The 26,351-nt window shown below is 43.9% G+C and overlaps 1 protein-coding gene across 1 annotated transcript in view; it reads left to right on the forward strand.

Moving 5' to 3' along the window:
- The window catches only part of FMNL1 (formin like 1), a 382,798-nt gene that overhangs the window by 263,340 nt on the left and 93,107 nt on the right, over positions 1-26,351 (forward strand). Inside the window, exons 13-14 of the mRNA XM_078645122.1 lie at positions 6,631-6,732; positions 22,273-22,507. Coding sequence (XP_078501248.1) covers positions 6,631-6,732; positions 22,273-22,507 — 337 coding nt within the window. The remainder of the gene's footprint in view (positions 1-6,630; positions 6,733-22,272; positions 22,508-26,351) is intronic.

The raw sequence follows: 26,351 nt of genomic DNA on the forward strand, positions 1-26,351 counted from the left end.
GCATGCAAACCACCGCTCTTCCCATGGCAGGTTACTGTGAGTCCTACACGCTTGCTTCATATCATTGCCTCATAGGCCTCGTGACAACGCCTCTCATTGAGGCACTGCTGATGATGTCTAGGAGTGTTAGTAGTACATGGAGGACCTAGTGGAACTCTTAGAACTCTGAGGATAGAATTCGATTCACTTCCTGTGTTCATTTCATGGATGTGGTGTAAGAGGATATGATTGATTGAGATGATGTCTGTGGTGTAGTTACCAACAAATGCATGTGTTAGTAAAGCAGCAGAAGCCAGTATTCCCTCTTCCATAAGTTCTGATCATCCCAACTCAAGATAAATATATCCTTGAGGGTGCACTATAATGCACCAGGATATTATGGTATGCCCTTTTTATGGTGCCACAAATAGGTGGCCAGTTGGTGTCTTACAGCCATTACGTGCCAGGACAATATCTACAGCAGCGCACAACTAAGTCTCTGGTCTTTCCCAGGCTTGGCAAGCCGCTAGGTATGGGTGGTCCATGCAGACATGACTGGTTTCCCGAAAGTGAGTAGACTAGACAGGGTACTGGATAGGACAGACAGAATGGATTCAAAACCTGGCCTCCCTACGCCACACAATTCTGGGACAAATACAGGACTGGCATTGGTCAGGAGGTGTAAACACCTATGTCGGAAGAGCACAGCGGGGAACAGAGCAAGAAACCAGACTCTGGGGTTTGTGTGAAGCCTTCCTGGGCACTTCAGAGGATTGATTGATTCATCAGTATCCTTCCACCAGAATACTAAATCAAGAACAGGGACTTGAGAATACAAGTGTGGGATAAAGCTAATGTTCTTTCCAAGGCTGCCTTGCAGAGAAATATCTGGTGTGTGTTATTAATCCGTTGAATGCAGGTCTGCTTACTTCTCGGCTTCTCTAAACGGTTCATTCCTTCATTCATCATAGTAATAATTTACGGACCACACTCCATGAATCCAGGTTCTTCAATGAAACGTAGAACTAGCCTTATAGCTACAATCGCAATCAAAGGAAATCTTTCTATCTGGTTGACAAATACAGACAGACACACAGACCTTTATCCGTTTTGTACAACTTAATCCAGGGAATATCATCCAGTATGAACAATATATACTATAATTATAAAAAATAGTTAAAGTAAGAAATGACAATATATTACCAAAAATAAACGCCACATTAATCAAGCCAGTACTCTGTCAAAGCGGATCAGCCGGTTCTACATCATTAACCGAGAACTTGTCCGGTCTTTCAGGCCAAGTTTTGAGTTTTGCCACCAGGGAATCTCCAATTTGAGTGTGACATTAAAGGTAGGTTACTGTGAGAAAACACACAGTGAAGGCATTTGGAAAAAAACTCAAGAGTGGAGCATGTAAGGCCTTCCAGAATAGGCAGAGGACTTCCGTGTTCATCTGTGTCACTCTACATGGCTAATTCTGGCTTTGACTCAAATTTATTAGAAGGTCGAATTTTGACTGCAAAAAAAAATCTTCAATGATATTCCTTAAATAGCTTGAAGTAAAGGTATGGTGTGCTTAGCTGCATACAAAAGAACTAATGAGGAAACCACAATGCCATGCTCTAGTGCAATCCTATGATTAATATTCAGCAGTGGGCATATTTTAGAAGGATGGAAGACTCGACAATTGACGCGTTTCACCAGTGAAAGTAGCTGGGGCATTAAAAATAGATCTGTATCAAAACTCACTCTCAAGGTCCTGGCTGTATGGACTGCCATTGGAGGGTAGGCTGACTGTGATGGCAGACAAAAGATAGAACTGATGGAAGACCAAATCTCCAAAGCCTGGGTTTTTCCAGCAACATAGATAGTTGTGTGTCATCCAGTGTTTGACAGCGAGTAAACACTTAGCTATGACTCTTGTCAGCAGCATCAATACCCAACATCTGGAAGAATTTAATTATTACTGGCGTACAGTTTACTCCGCAAAACATAATATGCTAATGTATCTGTATGTCACACAGCATATTAAATGACTTGCTTGGAACATAAAACTAATGATGGAATTATTTGGAGACTTGCTGAATCTGGATTTTAATTAACGGGCTAATGGCCCAGCTAACTTCATCAGCCACACACTAGATCTAGTGTTTTCCCATAACACTGAATCCACAAATATCTCAGAACAAATCTAAGTGCCTGATTTAGATTCTGGCAGACAGGTGACACAAACGTGACGGATATCCCATCCACCATATTACAAGTGCCTTAGGATATAATGGACTTGTAATACCTATCCCTCATGTATGTGACTGAGTAACCCGCCTGCAAGACTCTAAATCATGCCATACGCCTGGCCTCATCACGCTCTAAGCATCATGCTATGTAACCTGCTTTATCGCCCTCAACATGGCAACCAATCTTATTCAAATCCCATTCCAATCAGACGTGTTAACATCACAAGCAAGGAAGATATTGTTGAAACGTGCATCTAAATTCCTCGATACCACAGGCGCTAAGGCAACGCCAAATAATCTTCATCATGCATATGGAAAGCATTGGATTTTCAGATCCTGTGAAACTAAATAATAAACATGTCCTAAGGTTAACAGTAAGTGGTGTAATATGAATCAGCAGAGATATTATTTTACAATCGGAAAAGAGATTAACGCAATACCATCAAAAGAATAGAAGATTATTGTTGTAATCTCACTTGTTCACTTGGTCCCTTCCGCACCCTTCCCTCCCTGACCGCTGTTGGTATTGCCCACACAAGTATGTTCAACATTCCACAGCAGCCTTTAGCTGACTGGAACCTGTGATGGTGTATGGTTGGAATAAAGAAGACCTCTTTCTATTTACCGTGTATGCTTCACTTTATTACAATTATTTTATTCAAAATGTATAAACGATGCATCAAGTCAACCAAATGAGAGATTTAAAGGGGCCATCTAGTGAATGATGTCACAAAATATCTTTAAAGCCCAGCCCACGTCACCAAGCAAAGCAACATTCTAGAATGTCTGTTGTTGGTGACTGTTTGAGATGCAGAACTGGCTAAAGCGAACTATGTCATTTTTTCTCTAGAGTGGATGGTCCCTTTAATGTTTTTAAAGAACTAACCAATCCAACTGCAATTACCAACAAACCCATCACATCCCAGTAACACTGGAAGGACCTTCTATTATGCAAATTAAAAACTGCACGTATCTGCAAATTCAACGTGGCTGAACCAGAGTCTTCCTCACCCTGCCACCTCTTCCATCAAACAAACAAGCTTGCTTTCTTCAAACCATTGGAAGTGGAGCCTGAAATAAAACCAGCCCAAAAACAACAAAGCATCCAATCTGTCTGCAGATGATTCACGCACAGCCTCATGAATGAAGCAATTTCTTACAACACGGACTGCAGAGATTTCAGTCTTGTTAAACACCTCAGCCCAGATTGATCATTTTTCAGGCACCGCAGCACAGTGTCCACGCTTAGGAGAAAACACAACACAGTGCTGTGTCTCCTAAGAGTGTCCTACTGCTTCTATTGTCCCCGGCACTGGCGCAAAATTAGGCTGCCTTGTGTCACGTACAGCCTTGCACCTTGGTGCAGAGGTGGCTAAGCTGCTCAGGGTAGGGTTTCTACTGGAAATATACTCTTACTGTACAATATCCTATGCAAGGAAACTGCAAAAGGATCAGCTCTATGGAATGTGTGCAAAGATTTTTTGGTGCTGTGTAAAGGTCACTTTTGCAGTGTGGAACACATTTTGTGCAGGATAGCAGATAATAAGATACCTCTTGCATCATCTTGGTTGCTTTGTGTCACGTTGGCACAATGCCTTAGTAAAGCTGGCTCCTTATTCTCAATTGAGTTCCACGCCCAATGAAGGATCCAACCATCATTTCCACTTTGAAGAAATGGAAAACCCTCAAATCTTGTCAAACTATTGACCAATCTCAAATCTATCTTATATTAGCATACATTTAGAAAAAGAGGTAAAAAGAAAATTACATAAAAACACCTTGAACATAAGAGGGTTCAGACAAAAAGAACTGTAACCGTTCTAGCTGATACAAGGTAAGAGATTTAGGGGCACATGCATCAATATTGCTTTTTGCGATTGCTTAATTGCGAAAAATAAGGAATCGCAATTAAGGAATTGCAAACTGCAATGCACCAAGAAATCGCTAAAAAAATAGCGATTTCTTAAAATTCCTTAATTGCGATTCTCTAATTGAGAATCGCAATTAAGGAATACCTCCCCATTTAGTCCTACGGGCCTTGAGGCCCATAGGAATGAATAGGAAGACATTCTCAATATGCGATTCTCCATTAGAGAATCGCAAATTGAGAATGCAATTTCAAAGTTGCAGGGGTGTCCAAAGGACACCCTGTTGCACCCCTGAAATCTGCCTATAAGTACATCTTGCACACACGCATGCCCCAAGGGCATGTGTGTGTGTAAAACGGAACTTTGAAAAATGCACTTTAGTGCATTTTTCAAAGTTTTCGCAAATTACCATGAAGGCCAACTTCATGGTAATTAGCTCCCCTTATTAGCGAAATCGCTAATTTTTTAAGTTTGATGCATTGCATTTAAGGAATCTCAATTTGAGATTCCTTAAATGCATTCGCAATTTAAGAAATCGCAATTTTGCGATTTCTTAAATTGCGAAAAGTACAAAAATGATGATGCATCCCAAAAGTTGAAATTGCATTCGCAAACGGCCGAATTTTGCGATTCGCACCATTTGCGAATGCAATTTACAATGATGCATGTGCCCCTTAGTTCTATCCGTTGACTACCTATCAGATAGTACAACTGTGACATCCACAGATAGATATCTAACATCTTTCAATAATTGAGGTTTAAGTAAGTTACGCTGCTCTCGTGGATAGTTCTGCAAGCCCTCTGTAATTTTCACCTTAGTCTTGTAAGGGTTATATTTGTACCAGTTCTGCTCCATCTATGTTGAAATTGTAGGCAAAATTCAGGCGTATAAGAGAGGTCACGTAAACAATGTCACATACATCTATGCATTAGTAAACCGTATATGCAGTTCCACAGATAATACCATTGAAGTTATCATTCAGCAGAAAACCATAGATGTTAAACTGCAGTACATTAAAACAGTATAGAGTCCTGAAGGAATCCAAACATATAACATGTGAGGGTGGACCCTCCTGAGATAGCAAGGGCATTTGCTGAGTGCTGTTTTTCATGTAGCTTCTATTATCTTTCCAGGAAAACTCAGACTCAGCCTTGATTAAGTTTAACGACTGCCCCAAGGTAGTTTCAGGCTGGATAAAAATTCTCTAAAGCTGAACTCTGATAAAACTGAAGCTCTTTTCTTTGGTACAAGCTATCCTCCTATCCTATGGTGGCCTAAATAACGTGGATCTCCGCCGGCCCTTGTGTACCATGCAAGAAATTTGGCAGTTGTGTTTGACTTGAGTCCCTCTTTCTCCACACAAATCAAACAGGTGTCTTATGTTTGTTTGGCCAGACTGAGATCGCTAAGGAAAATGTTGCACCTGATCCCAGAAAAGTCATGCAAGATAGTGGTTCACACCATGGTCCCTCCCGATTGGACTATGCAAATAGTCTATACCTAGGGCTTCCTGCTTTCTTAATTTGCAGATTTCAGATCGTGCAGAATGCAGCGGCAAAGTTGATCCGAAGAGTCCCATATAGGCAGGCCATATCCCCTCATTTGAAGAAACTTTGTTGGCAACCTGTGGTAAATCTGATCAAGTTTAAAGCTCTAACACTAGCTTTTAGAGCTTTTTCTGGACAAGGCTCCACATAACTGTATAGAAGATTGCGCCCATATCAACAAGGTAGAGCACTCAGATCGAACCGTCTGCTACTGTTTCATGTCCCGAAATTCGTTAGGACAAGGCAAGAAGGAAGATCCTTCACCGCCTGAACAGCCACGCTGCCTAATGCTCTTCAAATAAATATGTGTAGAGCGACCAGGGCCGGACTGAGAAAGAAAACGGGCCTGGCAAAGTGCTCGGCCGGCCGCCTGGGGGTGCGACTGAGCTCTTTGCCAGGGCCGGTTTTCGGCTGATTTTGTTACAGGGCCGATTTTGCAGCCATGCTGCAAAAACGGCCCTGTAACAAAAACGGCCTCCAGGGCCCAAAACCGGCCCCAACCCTTGCGGCGCACCGGGGGATTGCCCGGTGCCCGCAATGGCCAGTCCGGGCCTGAGAGCCACATCCATCTCAATTTTTAGGAAAGAATTGAAAACTTTTCTCTTTGACAAAAGCTAAACCCTTTCTATTTATTTGCACTGGATGCACTGGTTGTCAACTGTTCACTTGAGCACCAGGACGCCTCATTGGTAAGCAGCTGTGTGCTATACAAATGGATGATTGATTGATTGATTAATTGAGAGATATAGACACCTGCTAAGGCAGCCCATCCAAGCCAGATTGCTCAGGTGCTGGTAAAGCACTGTTTGATCGATGGCGTGAAAGGTTTACAAGATTCCAAGCATTACAAGGGCCAGAAGGCAGGCCCTATGCCTGACCATCAGTCCTAGAACAGTTTCCATTCAAGGGCAGGACCTGAACACCTCTCCTTTACCTGACTTTATTTCCCTTTGCCTGCCTCTTTACCTATTTAATGTGGATTTGCTATTTACTTTCAGTTAACAGAGAGGTTGCAGGAGGCAGATAACGAGTACATGGCAACAATAGCTGAGCTGGAGAAGCAGCTGAGCCAGGCCCGTAAGGAGCTGGAGACATTGAAGGTAAGAGGAGCAAGTAGTGATCTAAAAGAGAAATACAACATCTGTAGTTGCGTAAAAACATATGTGAATAATCGACACAACTTCTATTTAACAACGGTGTGGGTGATTGTTATGCAGCATTATGCAGCATTTAGCGGGTCCCAATATTAGATGTTTACCTTCATTATGCCTTAAGGTATCCATATACTGTAGTACATATTAGCTACCTGTAGGCTGTACAGTGCACAGGCAGATATATGGGACGTAAACCATGCCATGTAGGGGACCTCATTTTCACTTCCCAACTATTAATGGTTAGGAATACAAGTCGACTTACTGGTCTTGATTGTTCCAGCCCTGCAGCTTTAGGGTGTCGCAGTTGGTACCTTGTGACAGCTGACCACATCTCTTTAAGCAGTCCAATTTAGAGGACAATGTGTATCAAAGTCTCTCCCAGTCCTTATTGTTGGGGCCAGGGCAAATTGGTCAATGTTCTTTCCAAGTGGGACCCACACACCATTTGCCTCGTGTTGTGTTGTGTTATGTTGTTATGTTATCAGGATTTTTGTACCATGCAGTGAGTGCATTTCTTACGTTGCTTCCATGTGCAAAGTATTGTCTGGCAGTGATTATCATACTATTTTAGCATCAAGCAGAAGTCTCACATTTGAATAGAATGTCTGTAGGACAGCTTGATTTTGACCAGTTTCGCAAACCTGAAATGGTCTTCCTGATATTGGATATTCTATGGCGACACAACTTTGTGTCAAACCAACTTTCTTGGATCTAAATGAGACAACTTGATTGGCATTGGTAGTCCTAAGAGCTGTGAGTATGTGAGGATTAGGTCCCAATTCCCAAAGGGAAACTTAGATTTTCATCTAAATTTACTATTCGGTATTCACAACAGTAAAGTTACAAGTAATAACTTTATAACTGTGGAGTCTGCACTTGGGGCGATGTCTCCACCCTCTGCTCTCCACCCAGAGTACAGGGACTTGGGCCCTGAGTCTCTTGTAGTGAGTGTGCTTACTTCATGCGTCCCTGCATCATGCACACTGCCTTGAAAGTAATCCTGATTTTGCTATGACTATAGCAGTGTTTCCTCATTTTAAAATTAGCCCATGTAATCGAGGTGTTCAGTTCAGTTCACCTGTGAGTAGTCCAGTCTGGGTAGAGCTGTAGTTCTCAGCATTGCTTCTCTTGGCAGTGTCTATATAGATGTCTTCTGCAAGCCTGAGTTTGAAATAACCCCCATAAGCTTATTAAAGATGATTCCAAGGTAATCGTGTCTAGTATTCAACCTCTCCCTTCTCCATCTGTACCATTAGCTTAGTGTAACTGGCATATGTTTTTAAGTCGCTTACTACAAAAACTATACCTTAACTTGCTTTGCTGCTATTCCGTTTCTTAGAAACATGAATATGTGTCTATTGGCTTAGGCCAGTTTTTAAATTAAATTAAGAAACCTTTATTTGAAATATATATGGCATTATGGAATTATGTATATTTCTATTGTTCAAAAAACAATTGCCTTATTAAATCAACATTTTGCAATTGACCTTGAAAACTTTAAATGTCAAATTGTAGATTATAAAACCAGAGGGTGTGTATAAATTAAAAGAGGAGTTAGCCAAGAACACAGTGGCAAAGAGTGAGGACAGGCAGTGCTCATCCTCCCCTACTCTGAGCTACCCATCAGCCAGAATGACAACATGCTTTAATTGTAGCAGAAATTCACTGAGTGTATCTTGCCCGGTGCAATCCTCCCTATACCAGTTACGCGCCTATTGTAATTTTGGGTTGACAGTCAATTTAAGATAAACTGATGGAGGCACACAAACTGGTATGTCATCAATATCAAGCAGATCCCGTATTCTCTTCAAAATTCTTCATTATCTTCTTCTCACAGACATATTTCAAGAAATGGACCCAAAGTTTGACTCAGCATATCACATTCCAGATTTTTCAGCATGATTTCCATCCTATTCATAGCCACAGCTGACGTGTTTTGCCGTTGATGCTGCTTTCTCAAGGCTTAGAATGTATTCATGAGGCTCTAGCAGACTGAACAGACCTCCCATGTTGTTGGTATACTACCCGCTGCTTTACACACCCGACAGAGATAGTTGTGCTTTCTACTCTCCTACTGACCAGAACATCTCACACAGTGGTGTGGTCATCCCCTGTCCCCGTGCCAAATCCATGCAATATAGATGGGAAGTTCCCTGGTGCTCCCCACAAGGCTCCGTTACAACCCTACCAGATATCCCCGTGCCACAGTCTACAACTCAATGTTACGAGCCCCTCTCCCATCATTGAGGCAGCAACATTGGAATAGATCCGCAGGGATCTCGTCCATGCCGCCTTTGTGCTATGCGCTGTTCCCTCCTCTGGACAGTCTCTTGGGCTCCTCCTCCGGCGGGTAGATCCTGCTGTCATCCTGTTGAACGTCTTGTCCTTCAGCAAGGTTCCGTCTCCTGTCTCTGTCCTACGCTTCTGGGGATCGCTCTCCTCCATCTTCTGCACTCAGAATCCATTCTCCTCTCTCCCGTGCTGCCTCCTCATACTCTCTGTCACCTCGCATACCCTCCTTGACTTCGGCTCTCATTTTATTAGTCATGGCGTATTCCAGGGGTGTGTGCGGGCTGACGACTTGAACATCAGGTCGTGAACGCTCAGTGTCCCTGGAATCCCCGCCATCGATGACATACTGTGCACTAGCGAGTTCCGGGCCACAGAATTCGTAGACTAGTTAATAACTGGTCAGAATGCAACTGAAAGAGTCAGCTTCTAAAGAAGAAACGTGACCGGTCTGAAACTGGCATACATAAGCCAACATATTACAGATCCCACCTCAGGCACCTGTTATATCAAAGTGATGAGGACTATAGGTCAGGCACTGAGATGAGCTTCTTCCTTTAGTCAACCACCCTACAGCCTGATTCTCTCCCTCTGTGCAAAGGTCTGATATTTTGGTCTGGAACCGCTGAAACTCCTTCGATCCTGCTAGCTGAACTCCCAGATCAATGGACAGGGCCACAGTGGCATGCTTTATGGATCAGCTTTCTAAACAGGCAGAAAAGCTATTATGACTTACTATCCTCTTGGATTATTACATTTGTTAAAATAACCTTGTTTTGCATTTTTAATCATTTTCTGATTTTGTATTGTTCCTTTAAGCATGCATTCTTTGCACATGTCAATTTATCTCAGATTGATGAAAATGTTTGCTATTCTTTTATAATAGGTGAAAACTGAGGGTTATGCTAACTTTTAACTGAGGCACCAATCCCTTTTGTATATGGGACTATCAAAGAATATGAATACTCTAAACTCTAAAGTCATGTTAAACATTCCCAGCGTCAACTTAGTTAGGAGACCCCACCTCCAGTTTCCCCACTGTTGAAGCCCTCAGATTTCCGTTCCATTTGATCAAGCTCTCCCTGTACATTGGATGTTGAGGACCCTCAGTTTGGGTGATGCGAAAGAAGTTTCATCCGGATATTGGATGGTGTTTCAATTTCAGTAATTCCAGGCCAGAGAAAATAATCAAACCCATATCAAGTCCAAGCACCAAGGAGGTCCTGAGGTCCCAGGAGCATCTTATTCATCAACATTTGAAATTCATAGCTGGATCCAGCTCAAACAATGTGCAACTACAACCCTCTGTGACAATTAGAGTCAGCCCTCTTCTGTTCTTGAAATAGAAGTGTAAATACCTTAGCAGTGTGTTCAAGCCCAAGATATGTTAACATGATGAAGTGTAGAATTTGTTCACTCAAAAGGTCAGACATTAGCGGGATTGTTTTTACTGATACGCTGGACACTTAGAGAATGCCTCTCCTTTAAGCAACTAGTTTCCGTTTAGTAGGTCCTTTAGTGCTTCCACCCTAACATTTGTTTTAGTGGCACAAGGCACTCCTTGCTTGAACTAATGAATGTCCAAACATGGCAGGAATAAAATTGCCAGCTACATCTCCAATCACTCGTTGACTTTGTGCTTGTCTTTGACCCTGTATAGTGCTCCTCTGCCTTTTGCCTAGGTTTCCACTATATAAAAACCGTGTACATACATACATACATACATATATACATACAAGTATTTATATCAAAACATTGGAATATAGGCCCAAAGAGCAGCCTGTGAAAGTAACACAGACTGAAAAAAGATATGGGCCCACCAGCCTACCAGGCTTTCGGCTCCATTCCCCCGATAGAGGAGAGAAACCTATATTTATAGATCTCTAAATCTACAGAGCATGTGCTGCTGAGGTGCTTGCTCTGAAGGCTAAAGCAGGATATTGTTCTTGAAAGACAAAAAAACTCTATGGCCCAGATCAAATGTTTATTCTCTCAAAGCCCACTGGGGCTCCCCCAAGGTAAACCGGGCACTTTCCCAGACTCTGAATATAGTGAGGAACCACAAGTTTTGTGGAAATATGGCACTGGTCTTACACCACCATCCTCTAAAGGAGGCCCTTAAGCTTGGACAACTTCTCTTCAATGAAATAGGCTGACAAAATCTCGATGTGAGATAAATATCTCCCTAAAAATGTTGATTTCTTTCTACAGTACCAAGCAGTTGCCCCAACTACACTAGCACTGGGGTTAGAATTATAAATTAAACCAGCCCTTTAGTAGCTGGGAAGTGGGTTTGGTTGGATTCAGAAATGTGTAAAACAGGTCTTTAATATTTATTCAAGGTGGAAGTTTTGGGAATATATTTTACAGTATTGTGTTGTGCTGTAGATTTATATAGTGCTTACTACACCTGGGGAGGTACTTTGCAGGCACTGCCGGTAGCATACTATTCTGTGGAACAAAGAGTTAATGTCTACTTCTAGTTGTAAGTGCTGCAGTTAGTCATATTCTATGCAGCGGTATTAGATTTGGTATACTGATTAGTTGAATGCCGTTTTGAGTCTAGAGAAACTTTGTTGTTAATTGTTGTTATTCCTGCACTTGCTTTAGATAGGTATCAATTTGCATTTCCAGTTGTGTTTCTTTGATTTAAGGGAATGGAGGACATGCAGTATAGAATAAGTATAATCTGATTGTTTGGTTGTCCTAGTACAGTGCACTACTGAATGGCAGTAGTGTAGTCAGAGAACACAGCTATTTGTATTTTGGGTCATGTTTGTATGGGCTCAGCAAGTGAGTTTTGGCAGAAGAGCTCAATATGATTTCGTTTGGAAGGTCAAGCAGTATAAGACAGAAGGAGAGATGGACAGGAATGGGTTCAAGTTAACGGGTATGGAATAAACCTGCTATGCAAGTCGTGCATTTTCGTAATGGCACACATACAGTTTCACGCCTCTAAGCACAACTACAAGAAGACATGCTTATTGATTTTTATTTTATTTGTTAATTACAGAGTTGTATCTTTCTGATTATGTATGGGTCTTCGTAGATATGCGTGATAGAAGCAGGACTTTAACCGTGTTTCCAGATGTATCATGATATTCCATCTTTGTCAATGATTTGTTAGATGTTGACCCAGTGCTTGTTGATAGTGAGATCCTTACCTTGTTTTGTACTCCAAGTTTCAAGTGGGGAAAAGCCATGCATTTACCTTCCTTTTAAACTCCTAATGGTTTACTGTAGTCCATATCTTTGCTACGAGTGAACTCCATAGTTTGGCAGTTTTCCAATGTCCCACCAACAGTTTCTTCTTTTACATGTGGGAGCATAGCGTCTTTCCTGGGAGTATTGTTTTTAGTTTCAGCGCACAAAATATTGGTCCAGTTCTGTTTATTACCCTGTGCATTAAGCAAAATAGTTGATAGGTAGATCTTCTGGACACAGGTGGTCGGTGCAAAATCTTCAGAACTGGTGAGATGTGGTTGGGAATCTTTTTTTTTAGTAAACACTGTATTGGGTTTTATGCACAGTTACAATTGGCAGATAATAAACATAAACATGACATGGCATTCCATCCAATCTGATTCTTTGTTCAGTTTCAAGTTGATTTACAGCTACATCTTTAATTCTTTGGAAACGTCTATAGCAGATTTTAATTGTTCATGGTACAGTCCAATGGCATAGTCCAGATATAAAAAAACAAGTGATCTGATTTTTCTGATAGATTAAAACATTTATACAATGCAAACTGTCACCCTGACATTGTGGGATTCTTTTGTACTCATTCGAACGAAACGGCAGTAAAATAATATGGAGTAGAAACCTATAACCGCAAAAGATTAGTCATACATACGTTTACTTTAAACTTACCACAGTCAATAAGTCTTAATAAAATACAGAGAAAACAGCAGAGACTTGTTTTCTTCTTAAAAATACATTATTTTCTATTGAAGAAAAACTCCTTTCACCAGTTCTAGCTGTATTAACAGATAAAAGAAAAAGCATTTTTTCCCCTGAAAGTCTACATTGTCAGGCGTAAAAGTAATGTTTAATTTTTTTTTGTAAAAGATGTGATTTGTAGTTTGTAATAGTCCAGATGAACTATTGGGGTAGAGATCTCCCTATGGCAAAGTATAGGGAAAAGTTTAATAGTTTATTGCAGTGTTATTCTTTATGTTTTACAAAACATATTTTAATGTTAAATATTAAAATTAATTTTACATATTTATTTTAACTGTAGAACAATATATAAAATGGGCACAGCATTAAAAACTTACTTTTAAATTTAAAAATTATTATTTTGAAAATATTACAATAAAAAATATTTTTCTGAAGTTCATTTTAAAAATAATCCCATCTTAAGTAATTTCTTATTTTAATTAATAAAAAGTATTAAAAGCGATGTATAAAATTAATTTTAAGTAATCTCAATATTTTTTAATAAATAATAATGTTACCTTGATTATTAAATTCTAACAAAGAGAATAACATTTTAGAATAAAATATAATGTTTTATTTATACAGAATTTTCTAACATTAAATAAAATGTTGTTATCATTTTAAATAGTTCACAATATTCAATTTATTTCAACATTATTCTCTATGGGTTTTATTTTAAGTCCCTACCTCTATTATTGTGAGTGAAAGGCTATCCCCCAGATTCATCATTGTCCCGTTTTGCGAGTCCTTAATAGCGATTATTAAGGAATCGCTATTAAAGACTCGCAAAACGGGATTCATGTAGAAATCACAAAAAAAATTGCGATTTCTACAGCTTCCTTATTTGCGATGAGCAAATTGCTAATCGCAAATAAGGAATAACTCCCCATTCATTGGGGAGTTATTCCTTATTTGCGATTAGCAATTTGCTAATCGCAAATAAGGATGCGATTTCAAGGGTGCCAGGGGTGTCCAAAGGACACCCTGTAGCACCCCTGAAATGCAAATGTAGACTGATGTTGCGCACACACATGTCCAAAGGACATGTGTGTGTGTAACATACAACTTGGAAAAATGCACTAAAGTGCATTTTTCTAAGTTTTCGCTATTTACCACGAAGTCAGACTTCGTGGTAAATAGCGGCCCAATATTGTGATTTCGCAATTTTTAAAAGGTTCATGAATAGCATTTAAGGAATCTCTAATTGAGATTCCTTAAATGCGATCGCAATTTGATAAATCGCAATTATTTGCGATTTTTCAAATTGCGAGTTCATGAACCATTGATGAATCTCAAATGCCATTTTTGCGGGCGCAAACGGCCGATTTTTGCGATTCGCACCGTTTGCGCTTGCAAAAATGCTTGATGAATCTACCTGCAAGTGTGGTGCTGGAATTATTCCAGCTCTGAGGTGAGTACACTTACAGCTGTTTTGAGCGCTTTTTGGCTGCAGTAACTAGAACCAGATAGTTTGTAAATAGCAATGGACTTACTCTTTTGTTGGCAGGTGCAGGTATCTCTTCAAACCCCTTCCTAGACCTCCTTTATCCCCTCACTACACTCACCTTAACCCCTTTTCTTTAGTAGCAAATATTCCCCATTTTGCAGCACTCCCCCGGACTTCTCACATTTACCACTAAACTGTACACTTACATGTGCGGAGATTTCCATAGTGTGTCTGAGATCCCTGCACATAAAAGATAGGAGAGACAGAGATCACTGCACGTAGGTTTGTGAATAACATTTTGTATGTTAGTAGTAATATTGTAATACTGCTAATGTACTACAAAATACTGTTTGTGACTAGGCTTTCAAATGTGTGGTTCACTGAGCGTGCATAAGTTAGGGTATTTGATTTTAAGGTCTGATATGATGTCTAAAAAGTCATTTGTGAATGCTCTGTTATTTTGTAGAAATGTATATAATAGTAGACATGTGCATTGAGTAAAGCTCCATATCTTCCATTTTGATGATGTTAGGTCTTCCTTGCATATTACTGCTAGTGCTCCTACTGTTTTCTGTTGGTAGTTCTGAGTGAAGCACCGGTATCCTGGTGGAATTGACAGGAACTTAACCATGATAGGCTGCACAGGCTCAGTACAGAGCCGCCCGTCTCTTTATACAGTGTGCAAAGAGAATTCATTTAAGCCATTATTTCTCAGACTAAGAGCTTGATTTTCAGACAGTACAGCCCAAACCCAGTGAGCAGGGTTTGTCTCTTTTTGTTTCTGAGTTGTGCTGTCTAAAATAATGAACTTACTCACAGACATATCGGGTTGAATGAATTCACTTTACACACTTCAGGCACAAAAAACACTCAGCTCTGCGCGAAAACGCATTCCAGCTTCATATGGCCACTGGTGGACTAACTGGAGCCTGATCGTCTCCCAACCATGTTTCCATGATGAAAAATAGTTATTTTGTCAGATTGCAGGTCACTGATGTATTATTTGTGTTTGGGTACCAACCTGGTATTGATTAGCATTGAGCCTAGATGAGAAGCAAGTCATTTATGAGGTAGAGGGTGTTTGGTAGGAATAAGTTTCAATGTTGAACATGTCGAGTTAGGTGGGGTTCTTCTTTCAGGGGCATCCCTGCCATTGCTGTCCTGTTCAAACAGACTTAGCAGTGATTTGGTGGGGTTTCCCTGGGTTGGAGAGTATGAGGTTTTGCATTGTAGGAGCATTGAGTTGATAGGCTACTACTGTATTGTAAACTACTGGTGTGTGCATAGGATTTATGACATTACAACGCATGTTTTTACCACGCATGCCTTTACAACGCAGTTTTTACAACGCATGCCATTACAGCGCATAGCGCTTTGGGGTGCTGGATAGTTAATAGTTTAATTTACTATTCCAACTCCAGTCCCCGTGGATAGTAGGGAAGGTGTTGGATAGTAAATTAAATCTATTCCCGATCCTAGAGCGCCCCCCAGCGCAATGCGTTGTAATGGCTTGCGTTGTAAAAGTTGCGATGTAAAAGCACTGCGTGGTAAAAGTTGCGTTGTAAAGGATGTTTCCCGTGTGCATATAGGGATGACCTGTTCGAGTGCAGTGAAGGAATGGCGAGAGCATTGATCGAATTTCTTTTCTTTCTCCCACAAAAGGTGGAGTAAGTGTTAGCGCTGGGGAGAGGGTAGGCGTCCACCTTAAGACCACTCAATGCTGCACAGATGATAAACCTCTTTATGATATTTTTAGATCATGCTTGTTAGAGACCAACTTGACGTGGAGCGTTGTTCTATAGGCGACCTAGGTGTAAAGTATGTTATGGTGCTCTTTTTCCTGGATGCTTTATTTGATGTGTGGGGCTGGTGATCTCTGTGAGGGGTGACAGAGGTTGTAAATGAATGTGATGGACAAGTGTTGTTGTGGTGTTGCTAAGTGTACACAAAAGAGAAGCGACTATGAGGTGATGGTGATGCTGGTATTTGCCTTATTACAACGTGATGATGCTTGGTGGATTTTAGCACATTTGTAATACAAGAATGTATGTGTTTGAAAGTGTGTGGGGGCAATGGGTTTGCAATACAGATATGAGGCGTATGTGTTGAAAGGGGAGTATAAGAAGCTGACCGCTTTAATTTGCGATTTAAATACCATGGTGGTGCAGAATGCAGATTTGTTGTGAGGCTTCAAAGTGGGAAGGGGAGGATAGCTTGGTTATTGAATAGGTTTTAGCCTACATAGGGGTAAGTCGGGGATACAGGCATTTCTGAGTGAGAGTGGTGAGTTGAGGATGAATACGGGTGTAGAAGTAAGCATAACGAGGAGGTTGAGAAAGATAAAAATGGGTTGGAGAACTCAGATGCGGTCGAGGACAGTAGGCGTGGTGTAAACTGAAGATTAGGTCAAGTGAGCTGAGAACATGGTGAGGATTAAATATAATTGTGTGATCTGCTTGAGATTGTCTTGCAGTGTCTTGTGGGGTGGGAACTGCTATGTTGAAGGTTTTCCCCCTCCGGGTGCCTGGCCTAGGTGTTGCGGCACATGCTTTGAGGGAGACATTCACAGACACAGGATGCTGTCTGGTGCATGGACTGCCTCTGTGTAGCCCCACCCATTTATGTCTGCGGTCACGTGACTGCGGGTCGAGCCAAATGGGCCTAGAGCGTTGGGGTGTGTGGGAACACCACTGCGCAGCCTGAAACATTACATTCCTCCTTTATCATAAAATGAACAAACAGAGCGGTCTAGCAAACTGGCACCATGGCATAAGTCCTGGAAGTGCTGGGATGGCATTGGGTTTCACTGGAGGTGGTACCTCTGGAGATCCCGAGCCTCAACCATTCAGAGTGGGACTGCTTGCTCCTCGCCTCCGCCAGAGGGGTCTGTTTCAGTTCTGAATGGTGACGAAGATATCAGTCTCTCAGGAGTGCTTGGGGCAAGTGACAGTGTATCTGGCCCATCCTCGCAATCAGCGGTGTGCTCATTTGCGGATTCAGGTAGATTGTCCGGGTTCCCATTAAAATGTTTGAAGTGGGAAAGACTTTGCGTTACAGTTTCTCTGCCTTTGGCCGCAGTTATAGTCTCCTTGATTTTGGAGACTCTCCACGGTCTTAATTCAAAAGGCAGCCGGAATTTGCTCCCTGGGGGTGTCGGTCCTTGATGAGGACCCATTCTCCCACAGATAGTTTTGGCATTTTCGCCCACCGTCACTGGGATTCCAGGCAGTTCCTGTTTTCGCAGTGAGCTTGGTCACGGGTCACCAGCACTGGGGCTTTCTCCCAGGTTGGATAGTGGGGAATGACATTGACAGTCTGGCATCCAAAACATAGAGTGCTTGGTGCCACCCCTTTGGTGGAATGGGGTGTCAAACTGTAGTCCTTAACCCCTTGCGTGCTCGTGACGGAACCGTTCCGTCACGAGCCTCGGGTGAGCTGTGCTGGTGACGGAACGGTTCCGTCACGGCCCGCTCGCCGCGCCTGCGCGGCGTGAATTCCGCGCCTGCGCTGAGTGTTCTATTAGGCGGGCGGGGCCGTGACGGAACCGTTCCGTCATAAGTACAGCCCACCCGAGGCTCGTGACGGAGCGGTTCCGTCACGAGTACGGGAGCGCCGCGCGGCCCCCCTCCCCCTTAGCACTGCTTCGGAATAGCCGCCGCAGCTAAGGGGTTAAGGAAGGTGTATATGGTACTCTCCACACACTGTTGCACAGCTTGTGCTATTCTGATGGTCTTGGTAAGAGTTTGCATGAACCGCTCGACCTTGCTGTTGGCCTGAGGCCAACCAGGGGTGATCTATCGAGGTTTGGTTCCTCTAGATTTGAGATAGCTGGCTAAGTCCTAGCTTTTGAAGAGAGAGCCGTTATCCATGTGTAGCTCCTTGATCAGGCCATGGGGGACCATGATTTTCTCCAGCTTTGGGATGGTCTCTACGGCAGAGGTGGTCTTCACAATTTCGACCTCTGGATAGCAGGAATCGTCGTCCATCACAATGAGGAGGTGTTTGCCACCTGGCAGACATCCGAAATCCGTGCTTGCCCATTGCCAGGGGGCACTTGGTGAAGATTAAGTGATGATGGGTGGAGGAAGATCACTTCCTCCTGTGGCTTAACAGAGACCACTTTGTTGGACAGTTCTCTCTACTCTCTCGTCCAGGCTGGGGAACCATACCTTCTTCTTCAAATGGTTCTTAATCTTCACGTCTCTCTTGTGTGACCCATGGGCCAGGTCCACCATTGGCTGAGCCAGACTGATGGGTACAACTAGTTGGGATCAGCTGATGGGGTCAGACACCCATCAGCTGAGACAGAGTCCTTCCTTCACGTGTCACAGTGACTTGAGGGTGCTCTGCACTTCTGCGGTCTTCTGCGAAAGAGTGGCCATGATGTTATCCCACTTTCCGGACTGGACAGTGGCCATCGCTTCCTGGAGGCAGTCGTCTGCCCTGGTAGCCTCACTGATGTCAGATAGCGAGGCTGGAAGTGGTTGGGACCTTTCTATCACAATCCACACGTACTCTTCGGCCTCTTTTGCTTCCTGTGCTTCTTGAGGGGTAAAAGGTTGTGCATGCCTTGATAGATAATTGGCTGGGTTGTGGGCTTCAGGCCAGTATGCTATAGAGAAATGGTATTCTTGAAGATGGAGTATCCACTTCTCAATCCTTGACAGAGGCTTGGGGACTGAGCCTTTAAAGAGGGGCAGAAGGGGTTTCTGGTCTGTGTTGACAACAAAAGGATGTCCTTATACACAGATGTGAAAATGCTGGCAGTGGATGGCTATTGCTTATTTTTGTATATGAGAATACCTTTGTTCCATTGGGGTCAGGGCACGGCTCGGGTTCTACTCTCCGCATAACTGCTTTTTGGATAGGACCGCTCCGAGGCCAGTAGGGCTGGCATAGACGGACAGTCAGGTATTGAGGTATGCAAGTGTGGTGTTGGCCGACAGGTCTTCCTTGGTGTCCTAGAATGACTTCTCTTGCTCAGGACCCCACTGCCAGGGGTCTGATGCCTTGGTGAGTTCCTGCAGTGGCCTGGTGAGTGGCATGGTGAGTTGGGTCACGTTCTGTATGAAACCGCCACAGTACGTGACCATTCCCAAGAAGTTCCTTAATCCAGTAGCAATGGAGGGGGTAGGTGCTTTTGCATGTTGCTGAACTTGACAGGGTCGGGAGTGATTCCTCTGGCAGAGAAGGAATGACTTAGAATGGCTACAGTGCAAGTTGTGGCAATGCATCCCTGGGAGAAACATGACTACTACACCTCCCAGAAGCCTTTCTCTTTCTAGAGGAGAAAACTGATTTGCTATACGAGGATGTCAGTCATGGCCAACACCTCCTTCTTTGCCCTACCATGACTGTGCTGAAGTTAGTGACCCTCCAGAAAAGCTCAAAAAGCAGATTATTTTTCCCCTCCTGTTACATTCGGGAATGGAAATCACCATATGCAGGCTTGTGGTTGTTTGACCTTATATTGGCTAAAAAAAAAGGCAGCAGATCTTCAGCTGTCCCGCTTAGCATCCGGTAAGGATTTTATTGCTAGTCCTCCCAGGCAGAGTCTGTGCTTCCAAACCAAAGCCAGTTTGGAGAGTTCCCCGAAAAGACCGTCAAGAGCTTGAAACATGTCCCCACAGATGGACTTATCTGCGAGTTGTGCAGAGTGCCACAGATGGACTTATATGAGTGTTGTGCATAGTGCCACCAGTGGGACACCAGTGCACAGGAGCAAGCAGAAAAAGAAGGATGTTGAACGGAACGTCCATCTTCCTATTGCAATTTTCCTGAAGAAGAAGGCCTGACTTGTCATAAATCTATCCCTATCCAAGATGTTCACATTTCCAGTGTTTGTTTACTGAGTTTCTCAAGCCAATATGTAATTTCCACCCTAAACTATACATAAGGAAGCGTTGGTCAGAGAATTCAATAATGCCCTTGTATCCCTGTTTTTTGTTGTTGTGTACATTGACAACTTAGGGGCATATTACCAACAAGTAGCGATAATTATCGCTGAATAGGCTTAGCGACGATTTATTTATCGCTGCCTATCGCTGGATATGTTAGCGGAGAAAACATACTATTAGCAACGTTTTTCTCCATTGTGCTAAAATATCCAGCGATAGCAGCGAAATGCGTGAATATCGCTGAGAATACAGCGATATTCATGCATTAGCGATGAAATGCCCTAGCCATGTTATCCACCTCCCATTGGATAATATGGCTAAGAACTGGTCTGAGCAGGCGTTGGTTTTTGGCGATAGCAGGAATATTTCCATCGCTACGCCTGCCTTGCTAATCGGCGATAGCGACGTTAGCGACTGCTTTCAGTCGCTAACAGGTTGGGTACGCCCACTTTGCATGTCATTAGCGATAAATATCGCTGACATGCAAAGCGGGCCCCACACCGCTCGCTATCGCCTAAAAGCTGTTGCTAACATCAGTTAGCGACAGCTTGCTAATAGAGCGATAGAATTATCGCCGCTTAGCGGCCGAAAATGGCCGCTAAACCGGCGATAATTGCCTATTGCCACCCTTGGTAATATGCCCCTCAGTTTCCAATTTTTCTCCCTAATGTTTGCTTCTTTTTTTCTGCAGCAGCATGACTATCTCTCCTGTTAGACTTTATGCAGGACTCTTTCTCAACCGTGTCTCAGCTTAGGTTTTGCACCTTGATTCTCAACACTTGTATCATTCACCATTCTCAAAAAAGAACAACCGATATTGGAAAGCAGGTTACTGTGTCCTGTGTGGATTTGCAACTGTGTCTAGTGGAACTAGTTTAGCGCTTGATGCCTCCTTATATCCAGACTCCCTCCAACCAGCAACATATAGAGCTGATTTGGTCTATGAACCGCACTGAAATGCTATATAACTATACATTTTTATTTTAATAAAACATAGGGGGCTTATTATCAAGGACCGGTGTTAAAATTATCGCCGTTTTATCGGCAGGAAATTGCCGATAAAATGGCAATAATGGGCTTGATAATACGCCCTTGTTAATTCCCATAGAATCCCATGTTAACACCAAAACATAGGCTTCTATGGGAATTAACAAGGGCGTATTATCAAGTCCATTAGCGCCATTTAATCTGCAATTTCGTGCCTATAAAACGGCAATAATTTTAACACCGGTCCTTGATAATATGCCCCATAGTTGCCTCAAAGTGTACAGCTTTAAGGAACTCTGTTAATCTTTTCAATTGTAGCAAGCAGCAGCATTTGAGCCAACTTCTCAGCTATGCATTCCCAAAAGTATTACAGTCCGACTTCTGTATTCACTAAACTTTTCCTTCACTACCTATACACACATACTTTTATCCATAACTATCCAGAGTTGGGATCCAGTGCTGTCAGCTAATGTCCAACATCCCTATTGCAAATTACACGGTGATTTGTTAATGGAATTAAAATTGGAGGCTGCCTGGGATTTTGTTTCATTCCTCCCGTCTGCGTTTATGTTAAAGTATCTATGTATTTATTGAACTTTTTTAGATAGGCCACCTCAGGGGATTTGAAACTGTCAAATGCAATGAGTCACACGCGTATCATAGCTCAGGCCGAATAATCTCAAGAAACGTTATAAAAGTAACAAAAACTATAAGACTTACAAAGTACATGCCAGAGTCCATTATCTCATGCAGTTGACCCATAACAACTGTAATTACATTTAAAGGCCAAATATGCTGAATGCCATTGAACAATGTACTTAAGAAATGCTTTTGTATTCTCTACCTTGTTACCTGAACCCAAGTTACGTTACAGGACATGGGTGTGTGCATGCACTGATATGGTCTTTGTCTTGATGGTGTCCACAGGAAAGCTTTAATGAATCGAGCAACCAGGTAAGCTCCCGTCAGCAGCTCATGGAAGAGGAGCCCATGCGACGCCCCCATTCCACCATTGAACAGAGTCTGGAGGAGCTGGAGGACAAAGGATTGATCCGGCCACGGCGTGAGCCGGAGGAGCAGAACACTGACGCCTTGCCTCCTGCTGCAACAACGGACCACATCACGGTCGTCATGATAGAGGCTCCATCAGCAAGTAGCACAGGTACTACCTTCATGCTGTGGCACGGGGTGGGACATACCATGAGTGAGTGGGCCAGGGATTAGAGAAGGATTTCTGTGGCATCAAAGCACGTATCATGAACATCTTAGAGACCTTTAAGGATCAGGAAAAATATGGTGAACTTGATTCATATTTTGGCAATAGACACTTCAACCCAGGCTGTAGAGTTTCATATTAATTACTTCAAAGAGGTTGGATCAGCTGGCTCCAATTACTGAAACATCCTGTTTCCAGTCCTCCCTTGGACTACTCAAACTAAGAGATACTGGGAGTTGTAATCTCTTCTTAACTTGATTGGACAAAAGACTCTGGGCCCGATTCACAAAGGTCCTCCACACTTGTGGCGGAGGCCCCGAAGTTGTAAAATGGCAATCAAGAGCTGGAAACATCTTCCATTTACTGTTCTTACATTATTGCTGTGCTATATGGTACTATCATGACTCAATGTAGTGTTTATGTATGTACTGCAGAGTATGCAAGCTGCATCAGGTAAACCTTAAAAACTGTTATACAGTTCGGCAAACTGCAAGCTTCCTGCTCACTCCTAGCTTCACCTTACTCGTTTTCTTTCATTTCTTGAGTCACACCACTGGTATTTCCCCCTGTTGGCCTTATGATCAATCTTTTTGTGCTACAAATATTGCAGTAGGATGGGGCAAGGAGGTTAACAGACGCATAGTCTGCTGAGTAGCTTAAGCCTGTCTGTAGTGTGGGGGGGGGGCGTAGCCAACAACATGGCTGAATAGTCATACTCTCCGTGAGCTCGGGCCGGAGATAATTAATCTGTAGAAAATCCTGCCATAGTAGGGGGCATCCAGTACAGCCTTGGCGATTTACATGCAGGGGTCACATCACTGAGTGACTATTAGGTGATTTCTGGCCGTGGACACTAAGGAAATTGGAATTTGAGGAAAGGAAATCCTGGCCAGTTAGTGGATCACTAAATGTCGACACTAGCTGAAGATATCCTGGGTCCGACTGCTGGCGTTTTGCACCGTCAGTTCTGGGAGGTTTCTCCTGTGGTGACGGAGTACTGGGACAGCCCTTGAAGACCACCTGGTCCCTTGGCGCGGAACCTGCTCCCCCGCGATAAGGGACTCTAGTTGTGCTGGGAAATGCATGGGCGACAGGTGTTGCACCGCAGAGGCCTGGTACCGCGGGTAGGAAGGAGGAGCTGAACAAGGGTGGGGACGTGCGCTAGTAAGGAGCGCCTGGTCTGGACTGCTGACGACCGCCACCAAATGCAGCAGTAGGTGCTCCGTAGTGAAGCTGTACAGAGGCGGCCTGTGCAGCATGCCTGCCAAGTATCACGCATGGGGTGTGACACTAACGCATTTCAGTGTGGTGTTCCGCATCACCGCACTGAAATGCATTGTCACGCATTTTTAATCTTGCCAGTCTGAAACTGGCTACGCGGCAGAGCTCGCCGCCGGCGCCTATAGCATATTCTGTGCCTCAGTTCTGCTGCTTCCCACTGACTTGTGTTGCCAGGAGCACTTTGGCTCCGTAAGTTAATAGTTAAAGATCTGACTGCTCAGCTCTGGAGTCAGAGTGCTACAATGTTATAATCTGCCTCCCCTGCTGCCTGGCTGCATTTAATTTATTCCGCGGGAGCGACTTTCAGACGCCACTGACTCGCACTCTCATCAGACTGGCAGCTGACACACCGTGGGGGCCCCAGGATTGGATGTGACCTTGTGTGTCGTTACGTCCTGGAGGAGCCAAGAGGAAGTGAAGTAAAGTGGTTGGCAGGTCAGGGAAACGGTGGGGATTCAAGAGTCGGAGAGTCCTGGTAGTGGTTCCCTGCTGTCTGCCCAATAAAACTCATGTTAGACTGGCGGGAGGCGGCCAGCATCGAGTGACTAACTAGTCACTCACTTGACTTGAGTCTGTCATGGCATCAGAGGTGCATCAACATCGTGGTGACGATCGACCGCGTGCGCAAACTAACAAGTGCGGGGCGGCTACAATTCAATTAAACTCGTGGCAGCGCTGCTTGCAGGATGGCAACGTTGTGCAATGGTTATTTCATCAAACAGGCAACGGGCCCGACCAGTGGCTCAACTAAGACCCCCCGCACGGACCGCGGCAGCCATTGGAGTTGTTGAGCCACACCATCATGTCCAGGCCGGTGTTTGCTGCTGTGGGAGTCATTAGGCAAGGTGCGGTCCGACCCGTATGAAGAATTGTGTTGCGAAGTTAGTAAGTAGTGCCTCATGATGTATCTCTCTATGCTGTAAATTGTTTTATTAATGGTGCCCCGTGCTGCCGGTCAACTACATGTTTTAACTAATATGATTAAGCTTGGATAACTCACTGCATGCAGCAGTAGAGCAGGTCTAGGAAAAACTAGGCCGGTTTAAACTTGATCAATTGACGAGTAGGGGCGGCACTGTAAGAGTAACCGTTCGTCATCTGCCATCGAATGCAGCAGTAGGAGCCTCTCTGTTCATCTGGTCAGCTTGCGGGCTCTGTATTCACATCACGTTATGGTAGAATTGCAAGTTATCTCTTAACGTGTTGCAGAGGTGTCATAGGGACTCGTTGAGCAGCTCGTTTTCTGAGAAGTTTTCATGATGTGCAAGTTTCAGCATTGGGCCGAATTTCACTGTGCATCTTTATTTTTCTTGCTTTTGTTCATGTGCGCAGGCGTGCTTGGCAATACCCTTGATAGTTAATTTTTTTTCTTGTGCCACAGCCATGGTTTTCTTCTGAGCTGCCACCTGTCTGCCCTGTTACAGCTGAGAACTGACTGTACATCACATAGCAGTCTGTCTTCTCACTGACTGTAAGCTGTGTTAGTAGTTGCTCGTACCTGAGTCAGGTGATTATGAGAGCCACTGTGGTGCTTGTCAACGTAACTTCTCAGTGCGCCAAGTATCACTGAGTCAGCGGAGCGTGTAGTGTAGCTCTGTGTGACAAACTGCGAGTGGGGTGCTGGTGCCACCAGCAGGGTTTGGCAGGTAGTGGGCGGCATGCAGGACCAGGGCACACTGCTCAGTAATAAAGCTTGTGGATTATGATGTGACTCGTCTTAGAGGTCCTTGTTGCTCAAATGGGTGTAACTTCTGTAATTGATATGTTTTTCTTGTCTTCATTGCTACATTTTGCAAGTGAGAAAGTGTCACTCATAGTCGTTGAAATGTCACTCATAATTACAATGAATATAAGAAAATGTCACACATAGCAATCTGAAACCTTGGCAGCTATGGTGCAGACACACTGGATCCCGGGCTGCCAAGCCTGCTCCAACCAGCAAGGGCGCACTATCAATGCGGGGCTGCTCTGGTGACACGGCCCGCACAGCCGAGGCCCGGGGTGTCCCGCAGGGGCAAGGGGCTGAGAGTGAGGATGAACTCCAGGGCAGAGAAGAGGCGCTGAATGCCTTACACGCAGCAGTGAGGAGTGACTGGGCCCAGAGGTAAGGCCGGCGCTGAGAGAGGCCCAGGGCGAGTGGACCAGCGGCAAAGCTTGAGTGCCACCTCAGTTACACATGTGGGCACGACAGAGATCCCCCTCCCCGAGGGGAAAACGGAGAGACTGCTGGGGGCGTCAGACATTGCGCTGCTGACTTGTTGGCAGCTGGTGCCGGGGTCTGTGCTGAATAGGGTGGGCCCAAGCGTGCAAGCATAGGATACTGCACGACACCCTGTGGTCGAGCACTGAGCCTGTGAGCCAGTAGAGAGGCTGCCAGGTGGTGCCTCTTGATGCCCCAGGATTGGGGCATGTCCTGGTCGCTGAGTGCGGTTGCCGCCGGGGGACAACATAGTAGAACATCACCTGCGCTGTTGAGGGCCTGTGGTGAGCAGCACAGAAGGCACATTGA

This window comes from Lissotriton helveticus, chromosome 5_1, assembly GCF_964261635.1.
Source record: "Lissotriton helveticus chromosome 5_1, aLisHel1.1, whole genome shotgun sequence".
NCBI lineage: Eukaryota > Metazoa > Chordata > Amphibia > Caudata > Salamandridae > Lissotriton > Lissotriton helveticus.